At 34.8% G+C, this 21,168-nt stretch overlaps 1 protein-coding gene across 2 annotated transcripts in view; it reads right to left on the reverse strand.

Annotated features, from left to right (window-relative positions):
* RFWD2 (ring finger and WD repeat domain 2, E3 ubiquitin protein ligase) overlaps positions 1-21,168 on the reverse strand; it is a 196,193-nt gene that overhangs the window by 143,321 nt on the left and 31,704 nt on the right. For both annotated transcript variants that reach the window (XM_010850106.1, XM_010850105.1), the window contains exons 5-7: positions 18,206-18,274; positions 8,060-8,119; positions 4,626-4,702 (exon numbers count right to left, since the gene is read on the reverse strand). In XM_010850106.1, the coding sequence (XP_010848408.1) occupies positions 4,626-4,702; positions 8,060-8,119; positions 18,206-18,274 (206 nt within the window). The remainder of the gene's footprint in view (positions 1-4,625; positions 4,703-8,059; positions 8,120-18,205; positions 18,275-21,168) is intronic.

The following is a 21,168-nucleotide window of genomic DNA, read 5'->3' on the forward strand; positions in this document are numbered from 1 at the left end:
CACCCTTTCCCCACCACACACACATTTTTTTTTTAACGACCCTGGAGAAGGCAGGGTGTCACTGGGGTAAGCAAAACTACATAGAGTTCTGTGTGAGTTAAAGAGTAATTTCTTATCCTGGTCCAGGAGCCATTACATAATACCAAATTCCTTGAACTTTATCAGTTTATTCAATCAAATTATGAAATTTACAAATTCATAAGGTACTGACCCACTAGTGTATGTCTGTGTGTGTGTATCTATCCATCTATATATATATATACACACATATAAGAATATTCTTAATAATAGTTCAATAATTCTAGCATCTCTAAAGTGACCCCTGGCTTTTCCCTTCATTTTGATTTATCTGGACCTTTGTCAAAAATGACAGAGAAATGAAAGTTTAAGTCTTAAAAATATCTAATTAAAGTAGTTAAATAAAAACAAAAGCGTCTTATATAAAAGTCTTACCTATAAATTTTATTCTGTTCTATAATACAGAAAACTTAAATAAGCAATTCACAATTTAAACTTACGAATGTGTCTTTAAAAAATGAATTAAATATGATCAATAGCAAGTCTATTACTGGCAAAAGCATTTGAAAGATCAGAGATTCTAGATAAATCTTATTTACTATTTGTTTTGTATTTATTTACTATTTTGCCACAAGAAATCAAGAGTTATCCTGCAAATTTAACTCTAGTAACTATCTGGATCATATTAAAGCATATATTCACCTCCAAGCAAACAGAGAAGCTTCAACTAATACATTATCTTTAAACCAGGTTCTTTGGAGTTCTAAAACCAGAGGTTAGCGAATAATAAACAACAGTTCTGAAATACTTGCTTGATTAAAGACAAAGAATGAAGCAATTATGAGACAATTATTTCTAAGACAGAAATCACGTCAATGAGATGCATTTTAAAAATTCCAAGCAAAACCACTGGCAATAAATGGCTTTGAAGAAGACTAAAATCTAAACTTTAGACTTTAGGTTTTTTCAGTCTAAGAATATTTTAATCTAAACCAAATTATCACTGTCATTGTTAAGAAGATTTGACTAAAATATTTCATACTCTCGGATTAAAAAAAAATGTCATTTGGCAAAAGCTAAACAGGACTGTGCTTGCCTATCACTCTCTAATTTACTCATAATTTAATACAAAGAGCCACGTAACAAAGAAGTATAAGCTACAGTTTATCCTCTGAATTGTGAAGACTTCTTTCCTCAGAATCTAAAGAACTAAAAATGCCCTAAAAGCAGCAATCTTCAGGTTTGAACTAATTCTAATAAGAAAAATTTGCAATGAATGAAGGCTTAAAAGTTTTACTAAATTTAAACTGATTTTATTAAGGAAATAATCACATACTCACCTCCAACTTCACTCACCCCAATGAAGCCTGAGTTTTTTTTTTTTAAAGATTAATTAGTTTACTTATTAAGTATACTAAAGGTCATGCTTCAATCAAGTTTTCACAAGCTATGAAAATTAAACTACATTCTAGGTGACACATACACTTACTCAAAAACCTATTTTAAGTTCTATTATGTATAAATGCTCATATAAAAATGTGGGAGTGTAAGAAAATCCCAGTGTTAACAGGATTATAGTACAGCACGGGAAATCTACCCAAACTAGTACACACAGTGCAGAACAGGAACAAAGTAAATAGAAAATGTTTTTAAAAACTGGTAGTTAATTCTACCTTGAACTTCCTTCCTCCACTTCATTTTCTAAGGGAACTAGTGTATCAAAAAAGAATAAAGCTCATCCTTGGCTGGATTGTTGGGGATGGCTAGAGGATGAGGAGCTACTTAAGAGAGGAACAGAGGAGTTTCTCAGCAAAAAAATAATATATAAGTAAAGTTACCCTAATAGCCCATTTGGGGAGTTAAATTCAATTCTAAAGCACAAAAATAGTAGGCAAGGTAAAGGGGATTATGGAAGGCCATACAAAAGCGATCTAAGCCAATTTAAATACAATGGAAAGTCACTGAATGATTTTAAGGAAAGTAACATGATGCGATTCCTCACAATACACTGTAGGAGTACAGTTAAAAGACTATTGCATGACTCTGTGAGATACCTGGGGTCTAAACAAGGCAGCTGGAAGAGAATAGACAGGATATGACAATTAAGGTATACAGAAGACAAATTCCTGGGGAGGGAGGTGTAACATCAATACTTATATGTCTTCTGTTTCTCTTTACATTAAATACATAACCCTCACCATAAACCCAAAATCAATGTAAGGGATTTACCCTGAATCCACAAAAAATGAATGAATCCACAAAAACTCTTTTTTAAAGTAAACCTCTTAAAAAGAGACCAAAACATTACAATGAGGAATAAGAACAAAATCTGGCATTTATATAATGATGATAATAATTATTGGGGGGGATTATATTTCAACTGTATACTATTTCTTAAAAATAAAACAAACTTCAATATTGATAGCATAACATTCTTCCCATGTTTAATTCCACATCTTAAGGGTCATTTCCCAAGAATATTCAAAGCTACCATCGTTTTCCCAAGTGTCTCTCTCAAATCTTGTGATAAAGAATGTATTTTAAGAAAAAATCAAAACACTCTTTTGAAGAAAATCATGTTTGCCTGTTTTTCCATCTTCAACTGTGAACCAGTCTAACTGACCACATCATCTGACAATAGTGTTCCATACGATTTTAGTAATTCAACAAAGTTTTCACAGACATCATGAATTCCTACATCTCTCATGGGACTGGCCACTTTATAATACAACCACTTCTCTTCTCTTCCACCAATAAAATCCTATAAAATCCAATAAAAAGTCCACCATTTCCTCTTTACGGATTCTTGCAATATTCCTAACATTCCTCCTAGCTTCCAATTGCAGGGGATTGGGAGAGACAGAAAGTCTAGTCTCTGTCCTCTACATGTGAACCCCGTAAGTATTTTATAATCTAAAATAGACCCTACTCAAAACTACCCCGTGACTTTTTATTATCTCTTCTCTTCACTTCATTCATGTGTCAGCTTTCTAATATGTCTAACTTCCTTCCTAGGATACTACTTATATGTCATGTACAAATATTATATTTTAGTTTTTCTTATTTAGCATCTCCCTCAACCTCCACACACACACAGACACACACACACCCAAAGGGAAGTTCCATAAAGGGAGGGACTTTCCAGCTACATTCAACACTTAAAACAGTGCCCAGTGCATCAGAGGCATTCAATTTTAAAAAGCCAGTTAAATGAACATAATACTATATTGTTAATATGTTATTAAATGTCACCAGTGAGAGATTAACAAAGATCAGTGAGAGATTAACAAAGACCAGGGGCTCCCCTCATAGCTCAGATGGTAACAAAAGACCTGGCCACAACAGATAGAAAGAAATAAAGTGATATTTATATAGAAATAAAGTGATAGACTTTAGTCATAGACATAGTCATAGACAGAGAGTGATATGATAATGAGAATTATCAGTTTATTAGAGAAGACACTGTGATGTGACAACTTGTATTTGCCTGGATGCACTATAATAAATATTCCATTTACACAGATCCCACGTATGTCAGGAAGTGAATGCTAAGCTAAACTGAATCATTCCCAAGTGTTTTAAAGAAAATAAAATATGGACAAAAACAAACTGAATTACACAGGTAAAGTGACCCCAGAATCACTCAGCACTCATGCGGATTCTCTATAAAACAGTTCATGAAATATATTAAACATACCAGGAATGTTATTTTACTAGAATATTCCTTGTGTCCCTTCCCCACTATCATCCCAAACTAGATGTAAAATGGCTTTCCTGATCTGGCACCGGCCGTGAAGTTAGTGTAATCTCCTGTACTGTCACTGGACTGCTTGAAAATCCGTGTGTTATCCTAAAACTATCTGTCTAAAAAGCTTCTGTTGGACCACAATCGTGAATGGATTAGCAGTGGATTAAAAACATGTAAAATTTCTCTTGCTCTGAACACAACAAAAAAGTTCAAATTCAAATGTTAGGCAGTAGATATTTCATAAATAGAACTTTAAATTTACATAGAGACCATAGACATTTACCATATTTTACAAAAACATACTGAAGGAGGCCAGTCACTTCCACTACTTAAAATCTAGGGAAACAGTCATGAGCAAGATATACGTAATTCCTGCTCTATAGAGAATACAGAAGGGAAGACTTAATTAAATTAATAATGGGGAGTTATAAAGAAACTAGCAGAGATGTCTAAACAAACAGATCTACCTAATTCAACAGGAATAGTGGCAAAGACAAAGGTATTAGTTTAACTAACTTTTCCCTAATATTACCATTTCATTTTCTCAAATTATAGATTTTCAATGTCATCTGATTTTAATTCACAATATTATTCAAAGCTACCATTATTTTGAGAAATCCACCAAACTATTAATTCATCACTGAATTCACAGTATTATAATATTCTACTAACTATCCCTGGCATGAAATTTAAAGCATAAAGGAAATAGATGGGCCATCTGAATCTCATTTCTACATCATGACCAAAAGTAATTTCTCAGGAGTTGTGTTCATTACATGGAAAAGGCTACCAAGGACTAATACCATATCTGCACTTTATAATATAAATCCAAAGCAATTACAGGTTTCAAGCTTTGTACCTGTGTGATGGAGAAGGAGCTTCAAATTGAGGCACTGTGCTATCCTCACTGACAGGAGAATATAAGCCGCTCATTTCCTGGAAGCACAATTATTAGAGTTATAGCCACTCCAAAGAGACGATGTATAAGTCAAAAGGAGCTATTTATTTCTTTCCAATCCCAGGTTTTATCAGTTCCTTTTTGTCTCAACATCCAAATTTCTTAAGGTTTCCTCTCCATAGAGTACAAAAGCAAGGATATCTGAAACTTACGAGACAAGTCTTTTTTATGACATACACACTTAAAGAACTAGAAATTCTTTAATAAATGTTATTCATTACTAATGAAGCCATCAAATGCAGAAAAAGACAAATGTAAATATTTTTAATGAGACATACTGTACATTATGTGAACAGTGAACTAGCTAATCATTTTTAATCTAGGTGAGAACCTACTGATAAATATTAAGATAAGTATGGCAACTGACTAAACAGACCTTTGTTGGCAAAGGAATGACTCTGCTTTTTAATACGCTGTCTAGGTGTGTGTTAGTGTTAGTCAATCAGTCATGTCCAACTCTTGGCAACCCCACAAACTGTAGCCCTCTAAGCAAGAAGAGTGGAGGGGATTGCCATTCCCTTCTGCAGAGGATCTTCCCAACCCAGGGATTGAACCTGGGTTAGTCATAGCTTTTCTTCCAGGAGCAAGCATCTTTTCATTTCATGGCTGCAATCACCATCTGCAGAGAGTTTGGAGCCCAAGTAAATAAAATCTGTCACTGTTTCCATTTTTTCTCCATCTATTTGCCATGAAGTGATGGGACTAGATAGCATGATCTTCGTTTTTTGAGGTGAGTTTTAAACCAGCTTTTTCACTCTCCTATTTCACCTTCATCAAGAGGTTCTTTAGTTCCTCTTTGCTTTCTGCCATAAAGGTGCTGTCATCTGCCTATCTGAGGTCATTGATATTTCTCCTGGCAATCTTGATTCCAGCTTGTGCTTCATCCAGCCCGGCATTTCGCATGATGTACTCTACACATAAGTTAAATAAGCAGGGTGATAATATGCAGCCTTGACGTACTCCTTTCCCAATTTTAAACCAGTCCATTGTTCCATGTCCAGTTCTAATTGTTCTGTCTTGACCTGCATAGAGGTTTCGCAGGAGGCAAGTAAGGTGGTCTGGTATTCCCATCTCGAAGAATTTTCCACAGTTTTTCGTGATCCACACAAAGGCTTTAGAGTAGTCAATGAAACAGAAGGAGATGTTTTTCTGGAATTCTCTTGCTTTTGCTATGATCCAACGCATGTTGGTAATTTGATCTCTGGTTCCTCTGCCTTTTCTAAATCCAGCTTGAACATCTGGAAGTTCTTGGTTCACATACTGTTGTAGCCTAGCTTGGAGAATTTTGAGCATTCCTTTGCTAGCATGTGAAATGAGGGCCACTGTATAGTAGTCTGAACGTTCATTGGCATTGCTCTTCCCGGGGACTGGAATGAAAACTGAACTTTTCCAGTTTTGTGGCCCCTGCTGAGTTTTCCAAATTTGTTGACATATTGAGTGTAGCATTTTCACAGCATCATCTTTCAGGATTTGAAATAGCTCAGCTGGAATTCCATCATCTCCACTAGCTTTGTAGTGATACTTCCTAAGGCCCACTTGACTTCACACTCTGAGATGTCTAGGTCTAGGTGAGTGATCCATTGTGGTTATCCGGGTCATTAAGATCCTTTTTGTATAGTTCTTCTGTGTATTCTTGCCGCCTTTTCTTAATGGCTTCTGCTTCTGTTAGGTCCCTACTATTTCTGTCCTTTATTGAGCCCATCTTTGCATGAAATGTTCCCTCGGTGTCTCTAATTTTCTTGAAGAGATCTCTAGTCTTTCCCATTCTACTGTTTTCCTCTATTTCTTTGCATTGATCACTTAGGAAGGGTTTCTTATCTCTCCTTGCTATTCTTTGGAACTCTGCATGCAGATGGGTGTATCTTTCCTTTTCTCCCTTGCCTTTCGCTTCTCTTTTCTCAGCTATTTGTAAGACCTCGCCAGAAAACCATTTTGCCTTTCTGCATTTCTTTTTCTTGAGGATGGTTTTGATTACCACCTCATGTACAATATTATGAAATTCCATCCACAGTTCTTCAGGCACTCTGTCAGATCTAATCCATTGAATATATTCATTACTTCCACTGTATAATTGTAAGAGATTTGATTTAGGTCATACCTGAATGGTCTAATGGTTTTCCCTGCTTTCTTCAGTTTAAGTATGAATTTTGCAATAAGGAGTTTGTGATCTGAGCCACAGTCAGTACCCAGTCTTGTTTTTGCTGACTGTATAGAGCTTCTCCATTTTTGGCTGCAAAGAATATAATCAATCTGATTTCGGTATTGACCATCTGGTGATGTCCATGTGTAGAGTATTCTCGTGTTGTTGGAAAAGGGTGTTTGCTATGACAAGTGCATTCTTTTGGCAAAACTCTGTTAGCCTTTGCCCTGCTTCATTTTGTACTACAAGTTCTTCATTTTGTACTACAAGGTGAAACTTGCCTGTTACTCCAGGTATCTCTTGATTTCCTGCTTTTCATTCCAGTCCCCTATGACGAAAAGGACATCTTTTTCGGGTTCTATAAAGTTCTATAAAGTCTTGTAGGTCTTCACAGAATTGTTCTACTTCACCTTCTTTGGCATTAGTCAAAGTTATGGTTTCTCTAGCAGTCATGTACTAATGTGAGAGTTGGACCATAAAGAAGGCTAAGCACTGAAGAATTGATGCTTTTGAACTGTGGTGTTGGAGAAGACTCTTGAGAGTCCCTTGGACTGCAAGGGGATCAAACCACTCAATCCTAAGGAAATCAATCTTGAATACTCATTGGAGGGACTGATGCTGACGCTAAAACTCCAATACTTTGGCCACCTGATACAAAGAGCCGATTCACTGGAAAAGACCCTGATGCTGGGAAAGATTGAAAGCAGGAGGAGAAGCAGAAGACAAAGGACAAGATGGTTGGATGGTATCACCAACTCAATACATATGAGTCTGGGCAAGCTTTGGGAGATGGTGAAGGACAGGGAAGCCTGGTGTGCTGTAGTCCATGGGGTGACAAAGATCTGGACACGACTGAGTGACTGAATGGCAACTGGACCATTACTGTTCAACTCACCAAAGTATAGAAAAACAGGATATATCAGTCTCTACTTTGAAAATATTCTTTGCAAACATTAAGAAAAGTAACATCCCTCTTGATGCAAATATTAGCTTTGTTTACTAACTGCTTAAACTCTAACTTTTGATCATTAACTCAGAGGAAAAGGGCTCCTAATAAATTATTGCAGAAATTATGCCTGTTACTTTCTATGTAACGGATACCAATCCCATTAACTTAATGCAGCAATTTAAAGGAAAAGCAAAATTTTCATGAAATTGAAAAGCTACTCGAGATATAAGAAATTCTTGATCTTACTTCCACTCTTTTGATATCCTCTTCCAAAACACTTAACTCCTTCTGAATCTGCTCCAGTTGCTGTAGATTAGAGAGGGGGAAAAAAAAAAAAAAGCCTAAACCAAACCACACTGGCATCACCACAATCATAAAGTAATTTTACATTTGGAATATGATTTTTAGGAAATTGTGCACTAATGGTAAACTGTAGGGGTGAAAAACTGCAGATAAAAAGCAGTTTTTATGTTAAAAAAAAAGCAGTTTTTATGCAAGTTCCTATGTTAAAAAGTAAATGTAAAGACTTAATATTTAAGAAAATCATTCTTTGTTTAATAGAATAATTGACTTTATAATAAAAATATTAAAGATGAACAATAACAATATGATTTAATAAAAACAAAGATATCCAAAGAACTTTCAAATCACCTCATTTAACTGTCAGCAATTAATATCAGCATGTCAGTTGTTAACCTCATTTTTAAAATAAAAATAAGTCTTGAAGATTAAATTCTACCACCCAAAAGCAATCACAAGTTACCCTCTTATGCATTTTTTAAAACATATTTAAGATTATGCCTCATCTTTGACATTTTGCCTATTGCACCATAACTTTTCTCCATGCCTTTAAAATGCAAACATTTTAATTATTATATTTAATGATATATTTGACAATCGTAAGTAATTCTGAACCATGAGTCTGCATTTTAGATTATGAGTCTGCATTCCAAATTTTATTGAGATTATTAAAATGAAATCATTTGATCAAGAGAAATAGCAACTCTTCACTACATGAAACAAAACTGCTTTCCAGAAACACTATTAGATTTAAATTTCTATAATTATTATATATAAGTGGCTGTCTTAATCTAAGCCAAATATATTGAGGCCAATTTTATTTTTTGGCCATTTATTTTTTGTGCAGCATGCAGGATCTCAGTTCCCCAAACAGGAATCAAACCCATGTCCCCCTGTGTTGGGAGCTGAGTCTTAACCACTGAACTTTCAGGGAAAACTCCTGAGCCAGTTTTTAGAATATAAAATAATGATAATGAATATATTTATTGCTAGGTGTGCAACAGGAAGTATTATACAGGAAAATAAATCACAGAAAGATTAAGTGACTTGCCCAAGATCGCAGTAAGTACACAGCAGAACTGGAGTTGAAATCAAGGCAGCTCCACAATTCATGCCGTTAACTACTATGTTATAATACTACTACTTGAAAACAGGACCTTATTATTTACCTTTATTTTACCTGATAACTAGTAGGGATAAACAGATTTTTAAGCATGTTTTCTTCTGAGGCAATATATAGACAGTTGATAATATATTAACTCAAATATTGACCAATCTTAAACATTTTGCTAAGTACTGTGAAGAACGGGATTTAGAAAACTCTAGCCCTTGGCCTCATGGAATTCAGTCTAGGGAAGAGCTTCTGGGTTGGTGAACATGTAGGTTGGGGAGTATATGAGGATGCTGGGCGAACGGCACACCTGGAGAGGGTATGGACGCTCCATGCCCCTTCCCACATATCTCAGTTCTATCCTTTTACAATAAACTGATGATGCAGTAAGTAAACTATTTTCCTGTTATGTGATCCATTTTAGCAAATTATCACATTCTTGGAGGGGGACATGGGAACCGCCAATTTATAGCCAGTAGGTTAAATATACAAGTGACTTCTTGGACATGCAATTATGATCTGAAGGGGCAGCTCAGTCTTATGGGACTGAGTCCTCAACCAGTGGAATCTGGGGCCAACTCCAAGTAAACAGTGCTAGATAGAATTGACCTGAATTGATTTCCAGGACACTCTGCTTTATCTACAGAGAACTGGAGAACTAGCTGGTGTAAAAAATCACCTACACATTTGGTGGCCAGAAATATGGAGAGAGGTAATGAATAAAGGAAACAAGTGTTGTCCTTTCAGGCATCAATATAAGACATTATAGTATGAGGAAATAGAAGATAAAGGATAACTGTTTTAAAAAGCAAAAGGAACAACTAGGCTAAATTCACTCTGCAAATGTGTTTCATAAACCAGAGAGGCAGAATCTAGAATAAAAGCATAAAGCAGAGACCAAGAATGTTTTGGAAACACATGAAGAAAGTTCATAAAGCTGAACTGTCATTATCTAAATGAAAACAGACCACAAACGGGAATGAAAACTGACAAATTTCTGGATCAAATCTGCCTTAACATTATAGTGACTTTTGGGGGTACTAAAAATAATAATAATAATAAATACAGAAGATGAAGAAATGCTACTTGAGAGCACAGTCCAAGTCATCAATAGCAAGCACTCTCAATACAGTATACTGTATTACAACCCAAAGAAATTATTTAAAAATTTGAAAAGTGAAGAACAAAAGTCTCTGAATCCCTTAAGACTAAAACATAAAAGAATTCAAAAATAGAACGCCCTTTAATTGACATTAGCTTTGGTGCAGTTAGGTATCATTGGCACTCATTTATTTGACCTTCACTATGACTGAATAAGTACTCCTGCCTGGAAAATCCCATGGGCGGAGGAGCCTGGTAGGCTGCAGTCCATGGGGTCGCGAAGAGTCAGACACGACTGAGCGACTTCACTTTCACTTTTCACTTTCATGCATTGGAGAAGGAAACGGCAACCTACTCCAGTGTGCTTGCCTGGAGAATCCCAGGGACGGGGGAGCCTGGTGGGCTGCCTGTCTATGGGGTCGCACAGAGTTGGACATGACTAAAGCAACTTAGCAGCAGCAGCAGCAGCATGATTGAATAAAAACATGCTGAAGTATTAAATTCAGTATCTTAATTTTGTTTTTTAGAGCTAATTAGTAAATTACAGTTGCCAAGACCTCGTCAATTATCTGAAATATTCAAAACTGAACAAAAGAATACTGATAGACTTCCAGAAAAAAGAAAAGCTGGTTTAAAAAAAAGCAGTAAGATTAATAATACTATATATATATAAACAAAAAAGCACTAAAAATAAATTTAAAAAAAAAGCACTGTATACTAATTAGAATAGCCAACATCCAGAACACTGACAACACCAAAAGCTGAAAAAGATGTGTAGCAACAAGAACTCTCATTTATTCTTGGTAGGAATGAAAAATTGTACAGCCACTCTGAAAGGCAGTTTGGCAGTTTCTTTAAAAATTATACATATTCTTATAGAAGCCAGTAATCACATCCTTGGTATATACCCAAGCGAGTTGAAAACTTCAATTCCAAAAAAACACATTGATAGCAGCTTTAGTCATAATTAACAATACCTGAAACAACCAAGATGTCCTTCAGATGAATGGATAAACAGTGGTTCATAAAGACAATGGAATAATATTCAGTCCTAAGAAGAAATGAGCTTTCAAGTCATAAAAAAAAAAATGAGGAAATTTAAATGTGTATTACTATGAGGTATATGGAAAATCTCTGTACCATCTTTTCAATTCTTCTGTGAACTTAAAACTGCTCTAAAAAATGTCTTTAAAAAAATAGAAATACAATGAAGTAACTCTTAAAGAAAAAACATAATAACAAAAAATCAAAAGAGAAAAGAAACAACAACATAATAAAATGGCAGGCTTAAACTCTTTTACATTAAATGTAAATGGTTTAAATACAAAATTATAAGACTGAGTCCGGCAGGGTGAATGAAAAACCTCTGCTGTATACAAGAAATTCACCTCAAATAAGTTAGTGATACAACAAAGAACCAAAGATTCAACAGGATGCAAAACATTCTTACCACACTGCAACTGCAGGAAACACATTCTTTACAAGCACGAATGTTTCAAAATTTAATGAACTAACATGTGACAGTGCAAATATCATACTATAAAAACCAAATTATTTTCTGATAACAATGCAATTATAACAGAAATCCATAATTTTTTTAAAAAAAGGTCTCCATTGGTAGTACAGTAGATAAGAATCCACCTCCAAATGCAGGGGATGTGGGTTTGATCCCTGGTCCAGGAAGATTCCACATGCCACGGGGCAATTAAGTCCATGTACTATAACTACAGAGCCTGCTCTCTAGAGCCCATGAGCCACAATTACTGAAGCCTGTGTGCCTAGAACCTGTGCTCAGCAACAAGAGCAGCCACCACAAGGAGAAGCCCGTGCACAGCAACCAAGAGTAGCCCCCACTTGACACAACTAGAGAAAGCCCACAGGCAGCAATGAAGACCCAACACAATCAAAAATAAAATAAGTAACCTCTTTTTAAATGAAAGAATCCCAATATCCAAGTAACAAGTTTATCTATAAATAACCCACATGCCTAAGAAAAAGTATAACGAAAATTAGAGACTACATTGAACTAAGGAATAACAAACAAAATGCCATACCAAAATTATTAGATGCAACTAAAAGAACTATGGCCTGAAATGTGTCTATTATTAAAAATAAAGTCTGCCTACTAATATGTATATCCAAGTTAACAAATTAGAAGAGAAACAACAAAATAAAACCAAAAGAAGTAGAAGGATGGACAATGTAATTCTAAGGAGGGTAATTAAGAAAATGGAAAACAAAAATAAAATAGAGAACATAAACAAAGCGAAAAAGCTGGTTCCTGGATAAAACTCATAAAAGTGATACATCCCTGAATCCCTGACATGACCTGATCAAAACAAACAAACAGCAAAATGTACAGCACCAATGAGCAGAGTCAGGAATGAAAGACATCACTAAAAACTCTAGCGTATTAAAAGCTTAGTATTAAGACCAATCTAATACTAAAAAATTTGAAAACTCAGAAGAAACAGACAACTCTTAGAAAAAATATAACATGTCAAAAATGATATCTAAAACAAAAATCTGAATAAGCAGTAAATGAATCAACAAAGTTTCTGCAAACAACAGGTCCATATAGCTTTTCCAGCAAAATCTTTAAATATTCACCAAAGATATTCATCCTAGATTATACAAATTCTTCCAGAAAACAGAAAAAGAGGAAACATTCTCCAACCAATTTGATAAAACCAACTTTATAATAAAACCTGACAAGATCAGTGTATAAAAAGTTAAAGAACAACCTTATTAATGAATATAGATGCAATAAGGGAGCCAAAGAGGGCAAACAACTGTCCTACTTATCTAGAATACAGAACATTCAGTGATAAAACTAGAACACTCCTGGGAAAATCAGGACAGATGGTCACCCTAGGTGCAAAGCTGATAGAGTTTTTAATGTTAAACAAATAATGATCCATTTTAATATAATGAAAAAAAATTATATCATCTCAACTGCACAAAAACTTTGGAGAATATTCAACCCCCACTTACAATTATAAAAAAAATTCTCTTAGGAAACTGGGAATAGAACTTAGCTCCTTGAATGATTAAAAAAATACCTACCAAAAACCTACAGAAAACATCATACCTAATGGTGACACGTCGAAAGCTTTCACTTTGAGATCAGCACCAAGACTAGGATGCCCCGCTATCACCACTTCTATTCATCACTGTACCGGATATCCTAGCCAGCAGAGTAAGACAAGAAAAATAAATAAAGGATATAAGGATCATAAAGAAAGAAACTAAACTGTTATTATTTGCAGATGATGATGTGTGCAAAGAAAATACAAAATAATCTACAAATAAATTATTAGAATCAATGAGTTTAACAAAGTTGCTGGATACAAAAAAAAAGTATGTGTCAAAATCAATTGCATTTCTATATGCCAGCAATAAATAGTAAGAAACTGAAATTAAAGACACAGACATCACTTAGAGTAGCATAAAAATGATTGAGGACCTAAGGACAACTCTAAAATAGATATGTAAGAATAATATCCTGAATAATATCAAAATTTTGGAGGCCATTTTTAAGGAACTATATATACAGAGAGAAATACCATGTTCAACGGCTAGAGGGCTCAATACTGTAAAGAGAGCCTCCCAAATTGATCTATGGAGTCAAAGTAATCCCCATAAAAATCACAGCAGGTATACCATGGAAATGTATCAGCTGGTTTTAAAATTTATAGAGAAATACAAAGAGCCATGAATAGCTGCAACTTTCCTAAAAAAGAATAGTAACTTACTTCAAAGTTCTAGTATTTAATACAATGTGGTATTGCCAGAAAGACAGACAAACAGACCAGTGGAGCAAGAGAGAGCCTGGAAATAGACCCATGTATGTATGGACACATGATGTATGAGAGACGTGGTATTTCAAAGCAATGGGAAAAGGATGAACTTTTTAATCAAGGATGCTTAGACACCTGGATATTCATATGAAAAATTCCCAAGTAGATTATAGATGTATGTATGGAAAAAATAAATAAATAAAAGATTCAAGCAGACTTCAGGTGGAGAAGAATTCTTTACCTAATAGAAAAGGCACTAATTATAACAGGCAAGACTAATAAATTTGACTCCACTATAAACAGAAACTTCTCTTCATCAAATAACATCATTAACACAATGAAAAAAGCAGCCCAATTAGAGGGGGAGAAAGATCTGCTATAGATAAGTAGATAGATAGATAGAAAAAAGAATTTTTATCTAGAATATATAAGCAAACCAGAAGGAAAATCAATGAAATAGAAAAGATGCACAAAGCTTAAACCAAGTACTTCATACATACACAAAAATCCAAATGGCCAATTTATAGTACTGAGTACTCAACCTCATTATCCATCAGGGAAATGCAACTTAAAACCACAAAGAGATACCAATACATATCCCAAGATGAGCTAAACTGGAAAAAGTCTACTGATATCAAGTACTGGCAAGAATATAGTACAACAGGAACATTCCTACAATTCCATTCCTACAATTCCTGCAGGAAGAGTAACCAATTCAACCACTCAGGCATTGTTTGGCATTATCTACTAAATTTGAAGATGTACATACCCTATGACTTAATAATTTCATTTCTACATATGAAGCATTGAGATATATATTCTAATATATACCTTGATAAGATATATATATAAGATAGTAACATTGTTTGCAATAAAAATGGTGTGTATTCAATTAATAGAATACTATACAACAACAAAAGGGAATCAATTATAGCCATATACAACACTAGGGATGAATCTTAACACTGAGCCAAAGAGAAGAACAAAACATTACATAAGGCAGAAGTGCATTTATATTAATTCAAAAGAAGAGACTTATAAATTAAAAATACTTAGACTTTAAAACAATAAAGAAAAACAGAGACGTCAGAATACTGACTACCTAAAGGCAAGGGAAAAGACTATAATCTGGAAAGGGTAGGCAGAGAGTTTTACGAGTCCTAGCAAAAATCTATCACTGGATCAGGATGGTGGTTACATGGATGATCGCGCTATGAATCTTTAAACTGTAATTTGTTTTACAAACTTTTCTATGCTTTATTTCGTATAAAAATATTAAAATGCAATATATTTATATTCAAAATAAAACTTCAAACAAAACCAAAAGGAAACCAAGGTCCCTCAAAACTGTCCTATTACAAGGAATTAAAAAGGTACTACAAATGACCAAAAGTATATTTTAAAATTAAATTGAATGAAATGTAAGGCAAATTGTTCAAATGCTGGTACAAATTTGCACCAAGGAGACTGGTTTTTACATAGAAACTGGAGCCCTCTTGTTCAATCTAACTTTGAAGAAAGAATAGCATGTTCATTTAAAAACATATATTTGTTGAGTGCTGTGGCAGGCTGGCTCTAAGACAGCCTCCAAAGAGTCCTACCTCAGAATCCATAACCTGTGTAATTCCCTATTTGTGTGGGCTAGACCCAAAAATTTGCTTCTAATAGAAAAAACAAAACATTTCTTGAGATGTAACTTTCAAGATTAAGCTACAGAAAGCATGTGACTGCCGGCTTTCTCACTCTGAGGAAGTCAGCTGCCAGGGAGTAAGTTATCCTATGGAGAAGCCCATGTGGTAAGAATTTGGTATCTCTTCCCAACAGCCAATGAGTTAATTTGGATGCATTCCTATCCCCATAGAACCTTAAGGTAACTGCTGCCCTGGCCAACACCTGGATTGCTTTGCTTGGTGAGAAACCCTGAGCCAAGGCACTCAGTTATTCTACACCAGGATTCCTGACACTAGATAGTAAATGTTTGCTGTTTTTAAGCCATTCATTTTGAGGGTAACTTGTTACACAGAAATAAATAATTAATGAAAATGCCTACTCTGTGCCTTGCATATTCCCTTCTCTTAATACTCAAAAGAGAGTCAATAGAAAAAAAAATTTAAAAATTAAATCTACAATTCTAAAAGCAAGATGTGACACCTGAACAAGTAAGTATGTTAACTCTGAAAAGCAGATTCAACTGCCCTATTGGAAGTTCTGCATAAAATCACAAAGCTAATTTCCAGAGTCTGCAAACTAATCTTGAGGGAAAAAAATCAAAAGCAGTAACTGACCTTCTGGTCAATCTGTATTATTTTATAGTTATATGCTATATCCTTCTTGCCTGAAACGATTTCAAATCTAAATATGTTGCAAGCATTAAGACACTCTAGAGAAGTGTAAAAAATCTCAGAGAGAAAAGAAAACCTTAATAATTCAGATCATAGATAATAATCGGCCATTTCATTTAATCCCCAGTTATCCTTATGCAATGGCACTCCACTCCAGTACTCTTGCCTGGAGAATCCCACGGATGGAGGAGCCTGATAGGCTACAGTCCATGGAGTCGCTAAGAGTCGGACACGACTGAGCGACTTCACTTTCACTTTATCCTTATGTTTGGACTGTTCACTTAACTGATTCATTATCAAGTAATTTCCTATGTCTTAATTTCATTCAATGAGTTCAAAGTCTAATATAAAAAGAACCACATAAAACTACTGCAAAACAATCTGATGTTGTTTTAGGAGGGCAGAAAGTATATATGAAATAGAAAAAACTATCACTTTTCCAAAGAATTTGCTATAGCAATGATGGCTGGGTACTGAATTAATCATTTTGCTTCCATATGTCATAAAATGTTCAACTTTATTACTTAAACTATGGTTCAAGGACCAAGAGCATCATCATCTGGAGCTTGCTAGAAATGCAGATTTTTAGGCTTCCAACACACACCCTCTTCATCAGAACTTGGATTCTAAGAAGATCCTCAGGTGATTCTTAAACAAATTGAAGTTGAAGATAAAGTACCCACCAAAAAAATAAATTAAAAGTCTTTAAGTATACATAAATCTTGAATTCACAATGAAAATAATTTTAATAGATATTAAAACATATTAAAATCACAACTACTACTTCAGCAAAAGTTAAAGGAAAATACAATCATAAACCATGTGAACAACATTTAGCTATAAAGAGAAGCATAATGTGGAAAAATCCAATCTGAACAAAGTAAAAAAAAAAGCTAAAAATAGACATCATGAATAGTCAAAAAGAAGTGGAAATATCGAACTAAGATAATATAAAGTTCTGGCAATGCACAGTTACCAAAATAAGTTCTCATCTTTTTATTTTCAAAAAATAATAAAGACTGCCTGAAGCCTAAAATACATGGTTATATTTTTTTGAGTGAAAATGACCTAATTAGACAACTGAAAGTAAAAATGTAAGATTTGAGTCAGTTAGGAATTTAAATATAAAACCATTTTCAAAGTTATTTTAGCATGCTACTGAGAATATAGGATTTTGTCTTTGGTTTTCCCATATTTCGTACTATTATGAAATGACTTTGACATGTTAAAATGCTTAGTTAGCATACTATGGTTCTAAAATTGCTAATAAAAAGTTATTTTTTAGTTATCCTGCATGGCTTACACTTTCCAAGTTCTAAATAGGTAGCTATATTTTTACTTGTTTTTCCTCTCCAGCATGCATTTTAATCATAGGAAAACTGTAACTCCTATGTTTTCTTTTAAGGGTCAAAGTTTGAGCCTAACTGTCATTTGAGCCTAACTTTCATTCTTTGTAGCTATTCTTTATAGCTGTGAGGTAATGTCATTATTTTCAAATCTACAGAAAATGTTTTAACTCATGTCTAAAAAGGGATTTTTAACATATCAAGTTGCAAAGGTAAAAGAAGTTAAATAACAAAGCTTAAAAAAAAAACAAACACAACTCCTGAAAACTCAAATGCTTTCAAATATTTAAATAAAATTTTAAGCCTGATGTGCTTTCACAAAAATGGGGACAAAAATGTCAAGAATCAACAACAGTAAAGAAACATTATGTAAAACACACAAAATAATATACCTCTCTCTTATTTCTTCTTGCAACCTTGAGGAATTCCATAAGGATCTGTAGTTGGGCTGCATGTGATTCCTATAATAGAAAATTATAATTGTTCTTTTAAAATACAACTTTGAATTCAAAGTCTTCTTTAACACCACAGCATCATCAGTATGAAGCAACTTTATTTATCCATTTAAGTTAGTCTCATTTCTATTTTGTCAGTTTCCTACTTGCTAATTGGTATTTTTAAAAGCAAGCCATTACAGGCTTCCCTAGTCACTCAGTGGTAAAGAATCCTCCTGCCAATGCCGGAGACACGGGTTCAATTCCTGGTCCAGGAAGATCCCACATGCCATGGAGCCACTAAGCCTGAGCGTCACAGCTACTGAGCCACAACTATTTAGCCCACACACCATAGAGCCCATCACCGTGACAAGAAAAGTCACCATAATGAGAAGCCCTCAGACCACAACTAGAGGTAGCCCTTACTAGCCAGTCAAAATTTGAAGCATCACTGAGGTATCATACATACTACAAAAAACCATGGCCAGTTTGGCTTGCAGGATCTTAGTGCCCAGACCAGGGACTACTCAGCCCCTTGGCAGTGAAAGCAGAGTCCTAACCACTGGACAGGCAGGAACTCCCCACTTCACTCTGAATGAACTGAAACTAGCTCAAGCAACAAGTGAGCTCCAACTCAGCTAAATTCCTGATCAGACCAAAGACGTCAACCTCTTATCCTTGCTTCCTGACAAACGAAAAGACAAGACCATTCGGGAAGAAAGTATTAACCAGTTTAGTCTATATATACTGCTCTGGAATATAGAACATCTAAGACATAATTTTAAAATTACAAGACATGAAAAGAAGTAGGAAAGTCAAGAGACATAAACAGGCTAAAAGAATATATTATTCTTTAATATTATTTAATATTTTTATATTATTTAATATATTATTAAAGAAAAGAAAAAATGGACATGAGTAAAAAAACAGACAATTAGAAAATAACTGAAAAATCAAAGTGCAAAGAAATGAAGAATACAGTCTGAAATAAAAAAAATTAAAACAAAATAACTTCAGATAAAGTTAGGAACAGATGGACAGAGCAGAGGAAAGAAGTAACGAATTCAAAGATAGGTCAAAAAAAAAAAAAAGAAGCACCAGAAAAATGTGGGATAATATGAAAAATAAAACATATAATTGAAACCCTAAGGAAAAGCAGAGAGTACAGGGCTGAATAATGTTCACATGTTCAACAAACAGATCCTCTTGTTCTGTGAAACACAACCAGAATAAATATTTTTTAAATGAAACCAAGGAATACCATAGTCAAACTATTGAAAACCAATGTCAAAAAGAACATCTTAAGAGCAGCTAAAAAGGATACACTATCTTAAGGGGAAGAACAGTAAGAATGACTGAAAACTTCATCAGAATCAAAGAAGCAAACAGAAAATGAAAATATATCAATAAGGTGCTAAAAGAAAAACAAAAAACTAGACTTCTATGAAGATCAAACCTATCAGCTCTACAAGAAACAGAAAAGAAATCATACAGACAAAAGGGAAATGACTCAGACGAAACCTCAGGTTTACAAGAGAAAATAAAGACACCTCAAAGGGTAAATATATTGGTTCAAAAGGGTCCTTTTCTATCCTTTTTTGCAACATATCTTCAAAAGACTAGTGACTTTTCAAAGCAAACATAGGTGGAGTTTATAACATTTATAATTTGAATCACAAAAGGCAGGAGCTTGGTAAATTGAAACACTATGAGATCTTATATTTTCCAGAAAATGGCATATAGTTGACCCTTAAACAACACAGGTTAGAACTACACGGGTCCATTTATGCACAGCATTTTTTCAATAAATACAAACTATAGTACCACATGATCCACAGTTGGCTGAATGCACAGATGGTGAACTGTGGATGTGGTGGGCAGATTATAAAGTTAGATTCAGATTTTCAAATTCACAGGGGTCAGCATGTCTACTTACTGCATTGCTTAAACATCAACCGTGTATTTAATGTTGATTTGAATAACAATGTCCTGGAACTGTTATACTATAAACTCAAGGTTGATTGTGAAAAGTAAAAGAGGAATTCTATAATCTTTAGAGAAACCACTAGAAATATAATAATTGTAAGCAACATGCAAAAAGCCGAGAGGATAATATGCTAAAATGAAATCCTGGAAACACAATGCTCTCTAAAGAAAGCAAGAAAGAAGAAACAGGAAATAAGGAAAATATGGAAAACCAGAAAAATACAAATGTGGTGAGCTCAAACCTAGCCACACCAATGATCATATCACATTTAAATGAACTTAAACACTTGAATTAATGAGCTTATTCAGTTCAGTCGCTCAGTCGTGTCCGACTCTTTGCGACCCCATGAATCGCAGCACGCCAGGCCTCCCTGTCCATCACGAACTCCCGGAGTTCACTCAAACTCATGTCCATCGAGTCAGTGATGCCATCCAGCCATCTCATCCTCTGTTGTCCCCTTCTCCTCCTGCCCCCAATCCCTCCCAGCATCAGAGTCTTTTCCAATGAGTCAACTCTTCGCATGAGGTGGCCAAAGTACTGGAGTTTCAGCTTTAGCATCATTCCTTCCAAAGAATCCCAGGGCTGATCTCCTTAAGAATGGACTGGTTGGATCTCCTTGCAGTCCAAAGGAGTCTCAAGATTGTCTTCTCCAACACCACAGTTCAAAAGCATCTAATCTTCGGTGCTCAGCTTTCTTCACAGTCCAACTCTCATATCCATACATGACCACTGGAAAAACCATAGCCGTGACTTAGACGGACCTTTGTTGGCAAAATAATGTCTCTGCTTTTCAATATGCTATCTAGGTTGGTCATAACTTTCCTTCCAAGGAGTAGGCGTCTTTTAATTTGATGGCTGCAGTCACCATCTGCAGTGATTTTGGAGCCCCAAAAAATAAAGTCTGACACTGTTTCCACTGTTTCCCCATCTCTTT

The sequence above is a fragment of the Bison bison genome, unplaced genomic scaffold, assembly GCF_000754665.1.
Source record: "Bison bison bison isolate TAMUID 2011002044 unplaced genomic scaffold, Bison_UMD1.0 scf7180017864289, whole genome shotgun sequence".
NCBI lineage: Eukaryota > Metazoa > Chordata > Mammalia > Artiodactyla > Bovidae > Bison > Bison bison.